Genomic DNA, 14,238 nt, shown 5'->3' on the forward strand with positions numbered 1-14,238 from the left:
AGAGGTGTGAGCTGTCTCCCAGCAGACGTGGGTGCGGGGTGGGGGCTGTGAGGCTCACAGCAACCCTGAGATGGGGGGCAGGGGTGGGCGCCATGGCAACGGGAGTGTAATTTCTGTGTTGCTGTTGGTAACAGGAGTGGGGGCGGGCCCCTCAAGAAGACTGATCCCCACCAAAATGCACCTCCCCTCTCCCTTGCCTGGGGCTGCCTGAGTTCTGGGCGGAGGCTGTCCCCTTCCCTTTGCAGTTACCGGGGACCCTCCCTCAGCTTAGCCTTGCTGTGCCCCCCCACCATCAGACGAGGCAGGGCCCTCCCACCAGCTCAGACAAGGCAGAGCCCCCCACATCACTGGCTTAGAGAGGGCAGAGACCACCCCTCAGCTTGGGCAAGGAGTTGGGGAGGGTGGCCCCACGATAGTCTTTGGGCCCAGAGGTGCTCAAGGCTGCAGGATCCCCAGACAACCCCAAGCCCTGTGTCCAGAAGGGCCTGACCCCCTCCTGTTTGGAGGGTGGAGTGAGGTAGGGGCCTGTTAGGGGGTCGGGTCAAGTTTTCAGTTCCCTTTGGGGTCTCCCGGCACTGTGGCTCTGCCCTTGGGCATGAGCCCCACCCCCAGGCCAAGGTGGCCTCAGTTGCGGCCTCCCCATAGGAAATTGTGACCATCGTGGTGTTCGGCGTGGAGTACTTTGTGCGGATTTGGGCTGCAGGTTGCTGCTGCCGGTACCGCGGCTGGAGGGGCCGGCTCAAGTTCGCCCGGAAGCCGTTCTGTGTGATAGGTGAGGCCCAGTGGGGGGCCGCCAGAGTGGGGCGCGGGGCCGGAGGGCTGGGTGAGACCATGGGACTGTCTCCTGGAAGTCCTTTCTCATGGCCAACGTGGCCTAAATGTCAGGAGGAGGTACCAGGAGCAGGTATCCTGTCCCAGTCCCCACAGGAAGGGTGGACAATAGTGACTGTCCTCTCTGGGGCACGGGCTCCCCAGACCCCACATTGCACGTGTTGTATGCACCGCCTCCTCCATCTTTCCATCCTCCTGCAACTCCTGGTGGGGTGGTAGTCGGGTTATCCCTAACACCATTCTGCAACCGTGAGACAGGGGCGAGGAGGGGCTGGCCCCACACGAGCCCCACACCCTCTCCCACAGACATCATGGTTCTCATCGCCTCCATTGCGGTGCTGGCCGCTGGCTCCCAGGGCAATGTCTTTGCCACATCTGCGCTCCGGAGCCTGCGGTTCCTGCAGATCCTGCGGATGATCCGCATGGACCGGAGGGGGGGCACCTGGAAGCTCCTGGGCTCTGTGGTCTACGCCCACAGCAAGGTGAGCTGGCTGCGTGGTGGGCGGTTGACACCCCAGAGCTAGTGAAGGTGGCCCAGCCCGTGAGGCTGCTCTCCACCTGACCCTCCCTGCCCCCGGGGTTGCTGCGAGAGTCCCACCTGGGTGGGATGAAGGGTTGCCAGGGGGCTCTGCTGGACTGATCCTGGGCAGCCTGGTCAGACATGAACGAGCTTCCATCCCCTTTCTTCTTGGTGTTTCTTTCTATGACTTGGTCCATCTTTGTCATGTCTCCAGAAAGCTTTTTTGCACGGCCCGGTCCATTTCGGCCCACCCTGGAGNGGAAGGGTGGACAATAGTGACTGTCCTCTCTGGGGCACGGGCTCCCCAGACCCCACATTGCACGTGTTGTATGCACCGCCTCCTCCATCTTTCCATCCTCCTGCAACTCCTGGTGGGGTGGTAGTCGGGTTATCCCTAACACCATTCTGCAACCGTGAGACAGGGGCGAGGAGGGGCTGGCCCCACACGAGCCCCACACCCTCTCCCACAGACATCATGGTTCTCATCGCCTCCATTGCGGTGCTGGCCGCTGGCTCCCAGGGCAATGTCTTTGCCACATCTGCGCTCCGGAGCCTGCGGTTCCTGCAGATCCTGCGGATGATCCGCATGGACCGGAGGGGGGGCACCTGGAAGCTCCTGGGCTCTGTGGTCTACGCCCACAGCAAGGTGAGCCGGCTGCGTGGTGGGCGGTTGACACCCCAGAGCTAGTGAAGGTGGCCCAGCCCCTGAGGCTGCTCTCCACCTGACCCTCCCTGCCCCCGGGGTTGCTGCGAGAGTCCCACCTGGGTGGGATGAAGGGTTGCCAGGGGGCTCTGCTGGACTGATCCTGGGCAGCCTGGTCAGACATGAACGAGCTTCCATCCCCTTTCTTCTTGGTGTTTCTTTCTATGACTTGGTCCATCTTTGTCATGTCTCCAGAAAGCTTTTTTGCACGGCCCGGTCCATTTCGGCCCACCCTGGAGCCGGCAGGCTGTGTGGTCGGGTGTCTTATTTCCTGGGTTTTAGTCCCTGTATGAATACACTACCCTAGTTACCTGCCTGGGCAGTTGTTTAAACTGTGGCTTATGGTGGCTGCTGACTGGGGCTCCACAGGGTGTCTGAGTCACATGTCCTGTGTTCCAGGGGGTCCCAGGCCCCAGTGGTGAGACCCCGTCCTGCCAGACAGTGCTGTGAGGCCATCCTGCTCATGGGTGGGCAAGTGTCGGCCCCTCCCTGTTTTCCTACCGTCCTGAGCATGGAGGGGGAGGTGGCTTTGTTGGCAGGATGGGCAGGTGTTGGTCCCCCCTGGGGAAGGGTACTCACCTCCCCATTGCATGGTCCCTCCTTCCTCCCTGGATGCTGTGGGTGTTGGAGGGCTGATGGCGGCCATCGGTTGGGGTGGGCATCCTCTTCCAGAGCTGTGTCTCTGAGGCTCAGGGAAGCTGGGGGAGGGTCCCAACAGTTCTAAGATTCTCTGGCTCTGCCGGCTGCTGGAGAACACGCTCCCAAGACCTGGGTGGACGCTGGTGTGCTGGGCCAGCGTTGGCTGCTGTGTTCCCAGGTCTAAGATGTGCCGAGGCCAGGATTGTAAAGCCAGAGGCCCCTCCAGACTCTGTGGCCGAGCCCTCCGACTAGCGCAGGCCACAGGGGTTGAGCCACAGGGTCCAGGGCAGGCCTCCGTGCTCCTGGAGGCGGGGCTGGTCTGGGTGTTGGCCAGGCAGGCCCGAGTGTGGTGGTGACTGTCTTGCAGGAGCTCGTCACCGCCTGGTACATCGGCTTCCTCTGCCTCATCCTGGCCTCGTTTCTGGTGTACCTGGCGGAGAAGGGAGAGAATGACCACTTTGACACCTATGCGGATGCGCTCTGGTGGGGCCTGGTGAGTCCTGTCATTGGGTCACTGTCGCTTCCCTGAGGATGCTCACCTTGCTTCCTGCCAACCCGGGGTCTGGAAGGGAGACCCAGGGCCTCTGTCTGGCTGAGCAGGTTGGACTCGTCTCTCTGGGGCCACCTGCTGGCCGCCAGTGGCCATGATGGTGTGTGGGGTGGTGGCGTGGTCCCTGGACGCGCTGGTGGGGGTGCAGGTGGGGAGGCTGGGCCCCAGGGAGCCCGTGCTGGGTCATGGGGGATCATCTTCCTTCCTCTTTGTGGGCCACCCACCCGCTCTGCGCCTGTTTCGCCCTGGATTGTGGCAGAAGGGCAGGAAGGGGGGAGGAGGGAGGGGTCCCCAGGAGTCTGTCCTGGGGTCTTCCCTGGTCCAGGGGCCCGACTGTCGTGACCTAGCAGCTTAGTGTTGGGGCTGGGGGGCAGGATCGTCCCCATGGCCTGCTGCCACTGTCTTGGGCTTCCTCCTTCCTGGCCTCCCACCCCTGGTCTATGGTGAGGGACAGAAGTAGTTCGAAAACGGGATACTGAATTGGTAAAGGGACATGAAAATCATCTACATTGTATATTGATAAATTAAAAAATAATAATAAAATAAAATTTTTTAAAAATAAAGAAAAAGAAAGAAAAAGGGATACTGGATCCTCTGGCTCCCCTGTCCAGCACGGTCTGGAGCCTGCAGATCTGCGGCCCTGCTCATGGCCGCCCACCTCCCCAGCCTCACTGCTGCCCGGTGCCTGAGCCCACACCCTTGGCCTTTGCCCCTGTGATTCCTTTGTGTCTGCTGCTTTGCCCAGGCTCCCTGAGGGCACCCCTTGTCACCTGGTGTCACTCCTTCTGGGAAGCATCTTCCTGGACACTTTTGGAAGGACCCCCTCCTGTTCAGAGTGGGGTGGTCGGATCCCCCCAGACTCCCCCCCGATTAGGTCTGGACCGATCTGGTCCCCAGGCTTCTCCTCACCCGTTCCCACAGACGCCCCTTGGGCAGGTGGGTGAGTAGGGACGGAATCTCTTGTCTCCTGGGAGGCCACGAGACTAGACCCCAGACCCATGTGGCCTTGGCCACCAGCCCAGCACTGCACATCCTGAGCCACTGGGAAAGGGAGCGGGTAGCCTCACTATTGTTTAAGCCAGAAAGCAGTTTATTTGTAATTATTTTGTTAATTGCCATGAAGCCTGGGATCCTGTGTCCTCCAATCCGAGCATGTGAGAAGGAGCAGTGGGGAGCCCGAGGCGAGGCACAGGATGGGCCAGGCTGTGGGCCAGGTAGACCTACCTGCACCCATGAGCCGCCTGTGTGTGTCCAGGCTCTGCCGTGGGGTGAGCCTGGTGCCCGGGTGTCCTGTGCTGTGACCAGCTGGGCTCAGGCCCCTTGCTGGGGCACAGCCCATCCTCCCTAAGGCCTTTTGTGGGTAACAGCCTTCTGGTTTTTAACAATTAAATTTTTTACTTGAGTGTTTTTTCAAAGTAATGCTTGTGTATATTGAAAAATGTCAAATCGTTCCTAAGCACCCTGCCCCTCCCAGTTCCCTGCGCGTTTGCTAATCCCAAATAACAACCCTGTTCCCTGATCCCAGCACGCTAATTGCTCGCTTCCTGCTGGGGTAGAACGAGGTTTAGCCCCTCCCCACCTGAGCCCCCTTCTGCTGTCAGGCCCTCGGGGGCCGTCACCAGCATGAGGGATCCCATACCTGCCTCCCTCCCGAATGCCGGCCATCTGTCAGGTCTCCCAGCTTCCCCTCTCTTGAGTCTCCCTTCCTTTTGGAGGGGCAGGTCTGATGGCAGCTGAGGAAAAGTTTCAGGGCAGTAAGTGTCCCACCAGTCTGGCTGGAGGGGTGGAGGCTTGGCCACCCTCGGACAGACGACTTCTCCCTTTCCTCCTGCCCCAGCCCACCCCACACCCAGCCTTCTGTGGGACCAGGACCTTCTGGGATTCCCTGGCTTCCTTTGACTCCCGCTCCCCCACAAACATTCAGACCTGAGTCCACGTCTCACCGCACGCCCGTCTCTCTGTCTCTCTCACTGTCTCCCTCTCTGTCCGCCTCTGTCTCTCTGTATCTCTCTGTCCGTCTCTTTTTCTCTCTGTCTTGTGTCTCTCTGTTTCTCTCCCCTCTCCCATCCTCTTCCTCCCATTTTTCTACCTTTTCATCATTCTCTACTGTCACATATTAAAGTTTTTGGACAGATTGGCAGTAAATTATTGTTTTGGGTCTCCAAAAATATGTTTAGTTTATGTTAAAAAAAAAAAAAAAGTAGATGACCCAGGCAGGTGGTAAACTCTCAACTGAGGAAGGTTTCATGGTGAGAAGTGAGTCTCCCTGGCCTCGCCCTGCCTCCCTTGCTGCTCCTGTGGGTGGCTTTCCAGAACCTTCTGTGCAGGTGCTTGTGCAGGTGGGCTGAGGCACACAGGTCTTCGCACGGCTTTGCCCTCACCTGCCCGTGGCCTCCTGTGAGGCAGGTGCGGCGGAGCTGGTCTCTTCAGTTCACTCTTCCTTCTTGCGTGTTCTGTGCATGTCCCCAGAGCCTGGGAGCAAACCCCCAGAGTTAGGACTCTGGGTCTGTGGTGAGAGGTGCTCCAAAGTGGTGGGGGTGGGACATGCTATCTGCCTGCCCCTGAGCTGGGCACCGGGCTGCACCCCTCCCCTTCTTTGTCTCAGTCCTTGTCCCCCAGGGCCTGTTCTGGGCCCCAGCCAGGGAGACCTTCCTCTCGCCATGACCTGTCCTGAGCCTCCTGACTTTTGGCCTGGTGGCGAGGGGGTGTGCTGTAGCCCCCGCATGTCCAGGACTGAGTGTCTCCACCTCACCCTGTCATGCCTTGTCAGAGTGACCTGCAAACATGTCCCACCTTCGGCCCTTCTTATGGCCAAAGCCCCCCTAACAGGTGCTTCAGTGGGTGCCCTTGGTCACCTGGGGAGACCTGTCCTGACCCGACCTCATCCTTGCCACCACCCTGAGAGGAACTCTAAACTCAAGTACCCCCAGTTTCCCATGGCACCTCCCTGTGGGGGTCCACCCCCTCACTGTCTCCCACCTGCCTCTCCTTCTGGTCACCTGTCCATTCCTGCTGGCCTCCTGTCACCTCCTGGGCCAGGCCTGTTACTTCCTGTCACCTCCTGAGCCAGGCCTCTCATCTGTCATCTCTACTAGAACATGCCCTCTGACCACTCCTCTAACCCCTTCTGGCCTCGACTCACAGGCCCTCCTCAGCAGCCACTGCATGGCCCCCGTCCAGCCCCTGCCTGTTCCTCTGGTCCCCGCTGCACTGCACCAGGTGCTCGCCCGCTGCCCACCTGCCCCAGCCTCCCCTGCTCACCAAGTCTCCACAGCCTCCCCAGTCTCTCCCAATCTGCCACAGCCTCCCCCAGTCTCTCCCACCTCCCCCACGTGCCCCAGTGCTCAGCCCCAGGGTCACTCCCCCAGGGTGGAAGCCGCTGTCCTTGCTCACTGTGCCCGAAAGGAGAGTTGTATCGTTGGTGCTCCTGGTTCCCTTGGGTGTGAAGTGGAAACAGAGTCAGAATGACTCCCCTTCTGGCATGTAAGGAAGAGGAGAGGTTTCGGGGAATTTTGATGGGGCTGCAGGGACGAAGAGCAGTTGATGCTGGCCTTGGCCTCGCTGGGCCCCCTTATGGGTGGCGTGGGATGGGGTGGCCTCTGGTCTGTCCCAGCCCAGGCCCTGAGTGGCTAGCTGGCACACAGCCTGCCCATGGGTTGGGAGCGAGCCCTTTTGTGAGCCCCTGAGGGCTGAGCAGGGGCATTGGCTAAGGGTCATGGGCCTCCATGATGGTCACTGCCGGGCCTGGCTGAGTGACTGGAGCCTGCTGTCCCGCAGATCACTCTGACAACCATTGGCTATGGGGACAAGTACCCCCAGACCTGGAACGGGAGGCTTCTGGCAGCAACGTTCACCCTCATTGGCGTCTCGTTCTTCGCTCTTCCTGCGGTAAGTCTTGCTGCCTTTCCCTCCCTTTGGGGGTCCCACAGCCTCCCAAGGTAACCACAGGGCACCATCTCCTTGGGGAGATGTGGGACAGGAGCAGGGTCCACAGCCGCCTGGGACTGGAGGTGGCAGCTCTGGTGCAAGGAGGTCCTATCCCTGTAGGACGAGAGCCGAGGCTGCCCCAGCTGGTGCCCCCGGGGCTGGTAGCTTCCCTGACACTCCATGGAGCACCCCTCCAGTCCCCAAGCCATGGCTTCCGACTGGGCTCTGTTGGCCTCTGGTAGCTCCTCTTGGTGTGAATGGGACTGGACAGTAGGCTCCCCGTGGCCAGGAGCAATGCTGCCAGTGACCCAGCTCCCTTGTCAGGTCTCCAGAGGCCAAAGGTCCATCTCAGGCAGAAGGGTAGGGGCTCTGAGAAGCCTTCACCATGGCAGGGCAGGCAGAGGCAGTTGGTGTGGGGCTGATGGCCCTCTTGTGCTGGCCTTGCTGATGCTCTGGTGTGCACACCTCAGGGAGGAGGCTCCTCTTTGGGTTCAGTGTAGGCCCCGCCATGCCGCCTGCAAGTCAGAGGTTTCCTTGACCCCAATTCAGAGGGTTTCCCCAGCCTAGTCTCCAGGTGATTAGGGACTGTGGGGTGGGAAGGCGGTACCCACGAGACCCCGGAATGTGTAGGCAAGGGTGGGGGAGGGGGTGTGGGTCTGGGAACATGAACTGATGCTGATGAATTGCGGTGGCATGGGTTCCTGGACAAAGTCTGACCTTGATGAAGTTGGGAGGGGGGCATGGGTCAGCTGGGTGTGGTCTGACCCTGATGACTTGCAGGGCATATTGGGGTCTGGCTTTGCCTTGAAAGTCCAAGAGCAGCATCGGCAGAAGCACTTTGAGAAGAGGCGGAACCCGGCAGCGGGCCTGATCCAGGTGAGTCCAGATGGCCCCCACCTGGGGACCTGTGGAGCCCCCTGTCCTGGTGCCACCTTGTCTAAGGTGGCCATCTTCAGGCATCTCTGTCTGTGGACGGGGCCACAGCCCTTGTCCCTCTGTGGGAACATGTCGGGGAAATGAGGACTCTAATGCAGGTGTTGAGGGACCATTCAGACACCTGTGGTTGCATAGCAGCGACACATATGGTGATGCTAGGGTGGCCCTCGTCCTGTGTGGGTGCCTGCCCCAGGCCAGGCTGTGACAAGTACTGCTAGACCACCCTCCCCAGCACCCTGGGGAAGCAGCTGCATCAGCTTCTGCAGACAGGTCACCTCTCAAGAATCCAAGGAGGTTGTATAGGACACAGTGGCCACTTTGTCATCCAGCAGGAGGTCCCTGAGCCACCCTAAAAATGTGAGCCAGACAGCAGGACTCCTGGGGCCAGACATTCCTGCAGCTTCCCCCAGAGTCCATCTTGGAGTTGACTGGGATTTAGTGCTGGCTGGATGTGGATCTAGCCTCTCTCCCATCTTTCTTTTTTAAAGATGTGGCTCTTGTGGGCTTGGCCCTGGGTCCAGCCTGCTTTTATCTTTGTGTGTGTGTATTTTTCACCATAGAAACTCCAACAGCAATGTTTTAAAATGCAAAGGAGTATAAAGAAGAGCAAAAATGCCTCACGATCTCACTCCACTATTGACAGTTTAAAAAAGCGACTGCAGGTCTGTGTGGTTAAAAGGTTTAAATGGTGCAGGGAAAGCACAAACTGAGCACATGGACCACACCTTGTTCCACTCTTAGCAGTGGCTTGGGCGTCTTTCCAGGGACCAGTCATGCCTCTGTGCAGTCCTCTAAATATTGTTCTCAGGGCAGGGCCACACCTGCCTGCCTGCCCACTTGTGGTGTCCCAGATGCCTTCCGTGTCTGGACACATGCAGCATGTCAGGCTTCAAGCTGTGAGGTGTTCCCTGTGGATGGATGTTGAGGTTATTCCAGGGCTGTAAAACATCACTGGTCACAGGGCAAAGTTTCTGCAGTGGAATTGTGGGTCAGAGGGTCCTTCCTCCAAGAGCAGCTGATCTTGTGAAGTCTGGGGGCCCAGCTGCGTGAATTCCCAGAGCAGGAAGGGATCTTTTTTTGTTTGTTAAGCAGTCCATAACCTGGGTGTGATTCTTGGCTCCCTGAGAGGAAAAGGCCAGGTGGAGAAGTGCCAAGGAGACTCCAGGGCCCTTCATGTTCTCAGGGCACCAGAGTGGTCATCTGTGTCTTTTGGAAGTCAGGATGCTGGCCCCAGCCTTAACCTCACAGCTTTTGTACATGGTCTTGCTGGGAGAAATGCTTCTTCCCAAGGGAACTTACAGCCTCAGCCAGAGCCCCTGAGCTGGGCTCTGAATACCAGTGGGGTGGCGGTGGGGGAGGGGAGCAGGGGGACACACCACCAACCCTGTATCAAGGTCCCCAAGAGTGGGCAGATGCCCTTGTGTTTTTTGTGACGGCCTTGGCCCTGAACCCAGGGTGGGTGTGGGCTCAGACAGGGACCTGAAGAAGAGAAGGGCAGGATGGACAGAACCTGAAGAGTGAGGGAAAGAGGGGGACAAGGAGAAGATACCCCAGGCTTTGGCTTGAATTGGTAGGTCTGTGGTGGGTGGGTGGGAGTGAGAGGGCTCAGGATCAGGAAGCAGAGGGCCCAGAACCACGTCCCAGAACTCCATAGCCTGGTGGAGGGATTTCCAGATTAAAGTGTTGGGAACAGGGATGTCACTGAAAATGGAAGAGTAGGGAACTCCAAAACCCCATCCTACCACTAAAGCAATGATTAAGCTGGCAAAAAAAATGACAGGACTAATTTTTTGGGGACTCTGGAACCTAATAAAAATTTTATAACAGCCAGGGGAATGCTTAATGAAGAAAGAAGCTGCTAAGTTTTAGTAAGAGTGTATGCCCACTCCCCAGATCTGTGGCCACCACAGGGATGGTGGCTGGCATTCTAGGTGTGATTTGCTGGTGTCAGAGGGGATAATATGGACCTTGTTCCCCTCAAGTGGCAGTTGTTTATTTTGACCTCTCTAATGGCTTCCAAAGAGATCAGCTTAGGCATTTGCCCTTGTTTTGTCCACCTCAAAACTTTCTAGTGACTGTAGTGATCTCTGAGTGAGGGTTTGTCAAAAACATTTAGAAGCAAATATACCAGCCACAGCTACCTGGGACAAGGGATAGCAGATGGGATAAGAAACAGACAGATCAAAAAGCCTGGGAAGAAAGAGGCTAGGAAAGGAGATAAAAGGAGAAGTTGGCCCCATTAAAATCCAGATGGCTACACATGTGGCAAGAGTTGGACTCATGCTCAGAAATCACTGAAGAAGATCCTAAGCTTTCACCTCAGGCTGATCTTTAGGCTCCATGCAAGCATGAAGTGAAGGCCAAGGCAAAGTTGTAAATGGCTTGTCTGAGTGTTGAAGGGATGCCCCAACACAGAGCAAATCTGTGAAGACTAAAAGATTATTATTTTTTCCCTCTTTGGTTCCAGGGGTTTAAGGAAGTCTCTGTCAAATCACTAGCTGACTACTAAGATAATGAAACAGAGACTTTATTAACCACACATGACAAAGAGTACAGTCTTTATAAGATAGTTTAGGAAAGTCACTAAACAAACAACTATAACCAACAACAAGCAGCAACAAAAAAACCCTGTGCAAGGAGGATAATCTGATTTACAGAGTTACCACATTATGATATTCAAAACATTCCAGTTTTCAAACAAAAAATTATAAGGTTTGCAAAGAAACTATAAAGCATGGTTCATTCACAGGAAAAGGAAAGAAAAGAAAAGAAACTGTCCCTGAGGAATCCAGGATATTTGTCTTCCTAGACAAGGACTTTAAGTCAACTGGCTTAAATATGCTCAAAAGACTAAAGGAAACCATGAAAAAGAACAAGAACAACAACAACAACAAAATCAGGAGAATGATGTCTCACCAAATACAGAATATCAATGAAGTGATATAAATTATAAAAAGGAACCAAATAGAAATTCTGGAGCTGAAGAGTACAATAATTAAAATGAAAAAAATCACTAAAGGGGATTCAGCAGTGAACTTGGACAGGTAGAAAGAAGAATGAGCAAACTTGAGGATAGGTCAATTGAAATTATTCAGTCTGAAGATCAGAAAGAAAAAAGAATGAAGAAAAACGAACAGAGCCTAAGAGATCTAAGGGACACCATCAAGTGTACCAACACTCACATGTGTGGAGTCACAGGAGAGGAGAGAATGGGGCAAAAAGAATATTTGAAGAAGTAGTGGTCAGAAACTTCCCAAATTTGATGAAAGACATGAATCTTCACATCAAAGAAGTTCAAGAACTCCAAGTAGTGTAAACTCTGAGAGACCCCCACTAAGACACATTATAATCAAACTGTTGAAACTCAAAGAAAAAGAGAGAATCTTGAAAGCAGTAAGAGAGAAGTAATTCCTCACTTACAAGGGATTCTTGATAAGGTTAACAGCCAATTTCTCACCTGAAACTATGGAGGCCAAAAGGCATTAAAGTCATAGAAAACAAAACAAACAAACAAACAAAACAAATAAACAAACAAAACCTCATCAACCAAGAATTCTATATCTAGCAAAACTATCTTCAAAAATGAAGGAGAAATTAAAACATTCCCATATAAACAAAAGCTGAAAGAGTTCAAATTTAGTAGACCTGCCCTACAAGAAGTGCTAAAGGGAGGTCTTTAGGCTGAAATTAAAGAACACTAGACATGTAACTCAAGCCATATGGTAAATACAAAGGTAAATACATAGGTAAATATAAAAGCCAATATTACTATATTTTTGGTTTATAATCCACCTTTTCTTCCTATATGACTTAAAAGATAAATGTATAAGGCAATAATCATAATCTATATTTCTGGGCACACATGTTTAAAGATGTAATTTGGAACAGTAGTGACATAAATGGAGCAGTATACGAACATGGTTTATGTATAAATGTTGAAGCTAAGCTGGTATTAATTCAAGCAGATTGTTATAAATTTAAGATGTTAATCATAATCCTCAGGGAAGCCATTAGTAAAATAACTAAAAAATACACAGAAAAGGAAAAAAGAAGGAAATCAAAATGATACCCTGGAAAAAAGAGATTAAACACTAAAGATGGCAGTAATGGAGAGATTGAGAAACAAAAATGATATGACATATAGAAAGCAAATAGCAAAATGGTAGAATTAAGTCCTTCCTTATCAGTAATTACTTTAAATGTAAGTGGATTAAACTCTCTAATTAAGAGGCAGAGATTGGAAGAATGGATTAAAAAACTATCCAAGCATATGCTGTCTAGAGACTCACTTTGGATCCAAAGACAACAACAACAATAGGTTGCAAGTGAAAGGAAAGATACTCCATGCAAATAGTAATATAAAGAGCTGAGATGGCTATACCAATATTAGACAAAATAAACTTAGGTCAAGAAGTGTTATAAGAGGCAAACAATAATGTATATTGATGAGAGTCAATTCATCAAGAGGATATAACAATTGTAAATACATACACACCTAATAACAGAGCTCCCAAATTATGTGAAGCAAAAACTGACTGAAATGAAGTATGAAATAGTTCAACAATGATGGTTGGAGACTTCAACACCCCACTTTCAGTAATGGAAACATCTACTAGACTAACGACATAGAGAACTTGAACAACACTATGGACCAACTAGACCTAGGAGACAGCTATAAAACAATTCACCCAACAACAGCAGGATATGCATTCTGTATTTCCCCTTTTTGTCTTTTTTACTGACCGGTAATGGGATCGCAACCCTCAGTGTTGCGCCCGCACCGCGCTCAGCCAGTGAGCGGGAACCGGTCTCCACATGGGATCCGAACCCTCGGCGGGAGCGCCTCTGCACTCCCAAGCGGCGCACTCTCCAGTGCGCCACCGGGCCGGCCCAGGATATGCATTCTTTTTAAGTGCACATGGAATATTCTCCAGGATAGACCATATATTAGGCCACAAAACAAGTCTCATTTCAATCTTTTAGAATTTATTTGTACAAGTGTCTTCTCTGATCCCTGTGGAATAAAACTAGAAATCAATAATGGAAGGAAAATAGGAAGATCCAAAATATGTAGAAATTAAATAGCGCATTCTTAAACAACCAATGCACCAAAGAAAAAATCACAACAGAAATTAGAAAGTAGTGTGATATGAATAAAAATGAAAACATAACATATTAGAACTTAAGGGAAGCAGTGAAAGCAGTGCTGTATGGAAATTTATAATTGTAAATGCCTATATTAGAAAAGAAGAGGGCTGACTGGTTAGCTCAGTTGGTTAGGGCATGGTGCTGATAACACCAGGGTCCAGGGTTCAATCCTTGTAATGGCCATTGCCCCCCCACCCACAAAAGAAGAAAAAATCCAACTTAATAACCTAAACGTATATTTTAAGGACCTAGAAAAAGAAGAGCAAACAAAACCCTAGGCAAGCAGAAGGAAAAATAACAAAGATTAGCACAGAGATAAACTTAAAACAATAGAATCAATGAAACTAAACGTTTATTCTTTGAAAAAAATCAACTAAATTGGCAACCTTTTAGTTAGACTAAGAAGAGAGAACACTCAAGCTACCAAAACCAGAAATGAAAGTGGGAATGTTATTACTGACCTTACAGAAACAAAGATGATTGTAAGAAGATACTATGAACAATTGTGCCCAAAAGAATTTGACAACCCAGGTAAAATGGGCAAATTCTTTGAAACCCACAATCTACCAAACTGACTCAGGAAATAGAATATCTGAACAGACCTATAACAAGCAAAGAGATTGAGTCATTAATCAAAAACTTCCCAACATAGAAAATCCAGGATCAGATGGCTTTATTGGTGAATACTACCAAACATTTAAAGAAGAATTAACACCAGTTGTTATCAAAGTCTTCCAAAAGGTAAGAAGGAACACTTTCTAACTCATTGTAGAAGACATCATTACCCTGATACTAAAGTCAAATAAAGACATCATAAGAAAAGAATGCCACAGGGCTGACCCCGTGGCGCACTCGGGAGAGTGCGGCGCTCCCGCCGTGGGTTCGGATCCTATATAGGAATGGCCGGTGCACTCACTGGCTGAGTGCAGTGTGGGCGACACCACATCAAGGGTTGCGATCCCCTTACTGGTCACAAAAAAGACA

The 14,238-nt window shown here is 52.4% G+C and overlaps 1 protein-coding gene across 1 annotated transcript in view; it reads left to right on the forward strand.

The window, feature by feature from the left end:
* Window positions 1–14,238, forward strand: part of KCNQ2 (potassium voltage-gated channel, KQT-like subfamily, member 2) — a 74,526-nt gene that overhangs the window by 21,961 nt on the left and 38,327 nt on the right. Inside the window, exons 4-8 of the mRNA XM_008579851.1 lie at window positions 646–772; window positions 1,138–1,313; window positions 3,061–3,186; window positions 7,021–7,131; window positions 7,951–8,046. Coding sequence (XP_008578073.1) covers window positions 646–772; window positions 1,138–1,313; window positions 3,061–3,186; window positions 7,021–7,131; window positions 7,951–8,046 — 636 coding nt within the window. The remainder of the gene's footprint in view (window positions 1–645; window positions 773–1,137; window positions 1,314–3,060; window positions 3,187–7,020; window positions 7,132–7,950; window positions 8,047–14,238) is intronic.

This window comes from Galeopterus variegatus, unplaced genomic scaffold (assembly GCF_000696425.1).
Source record: "Galeopterus variegatus unplaced genomic scaffold, G_variegatus-3.0.2 Scaffold1966, whole genome shotgun sequence".
NCBI lineage: Eukaryota > Metazoa > Chordata > Mammalia > Dermoptera > Cynocephalidae > Galeopterus > Galeopterus variegatus.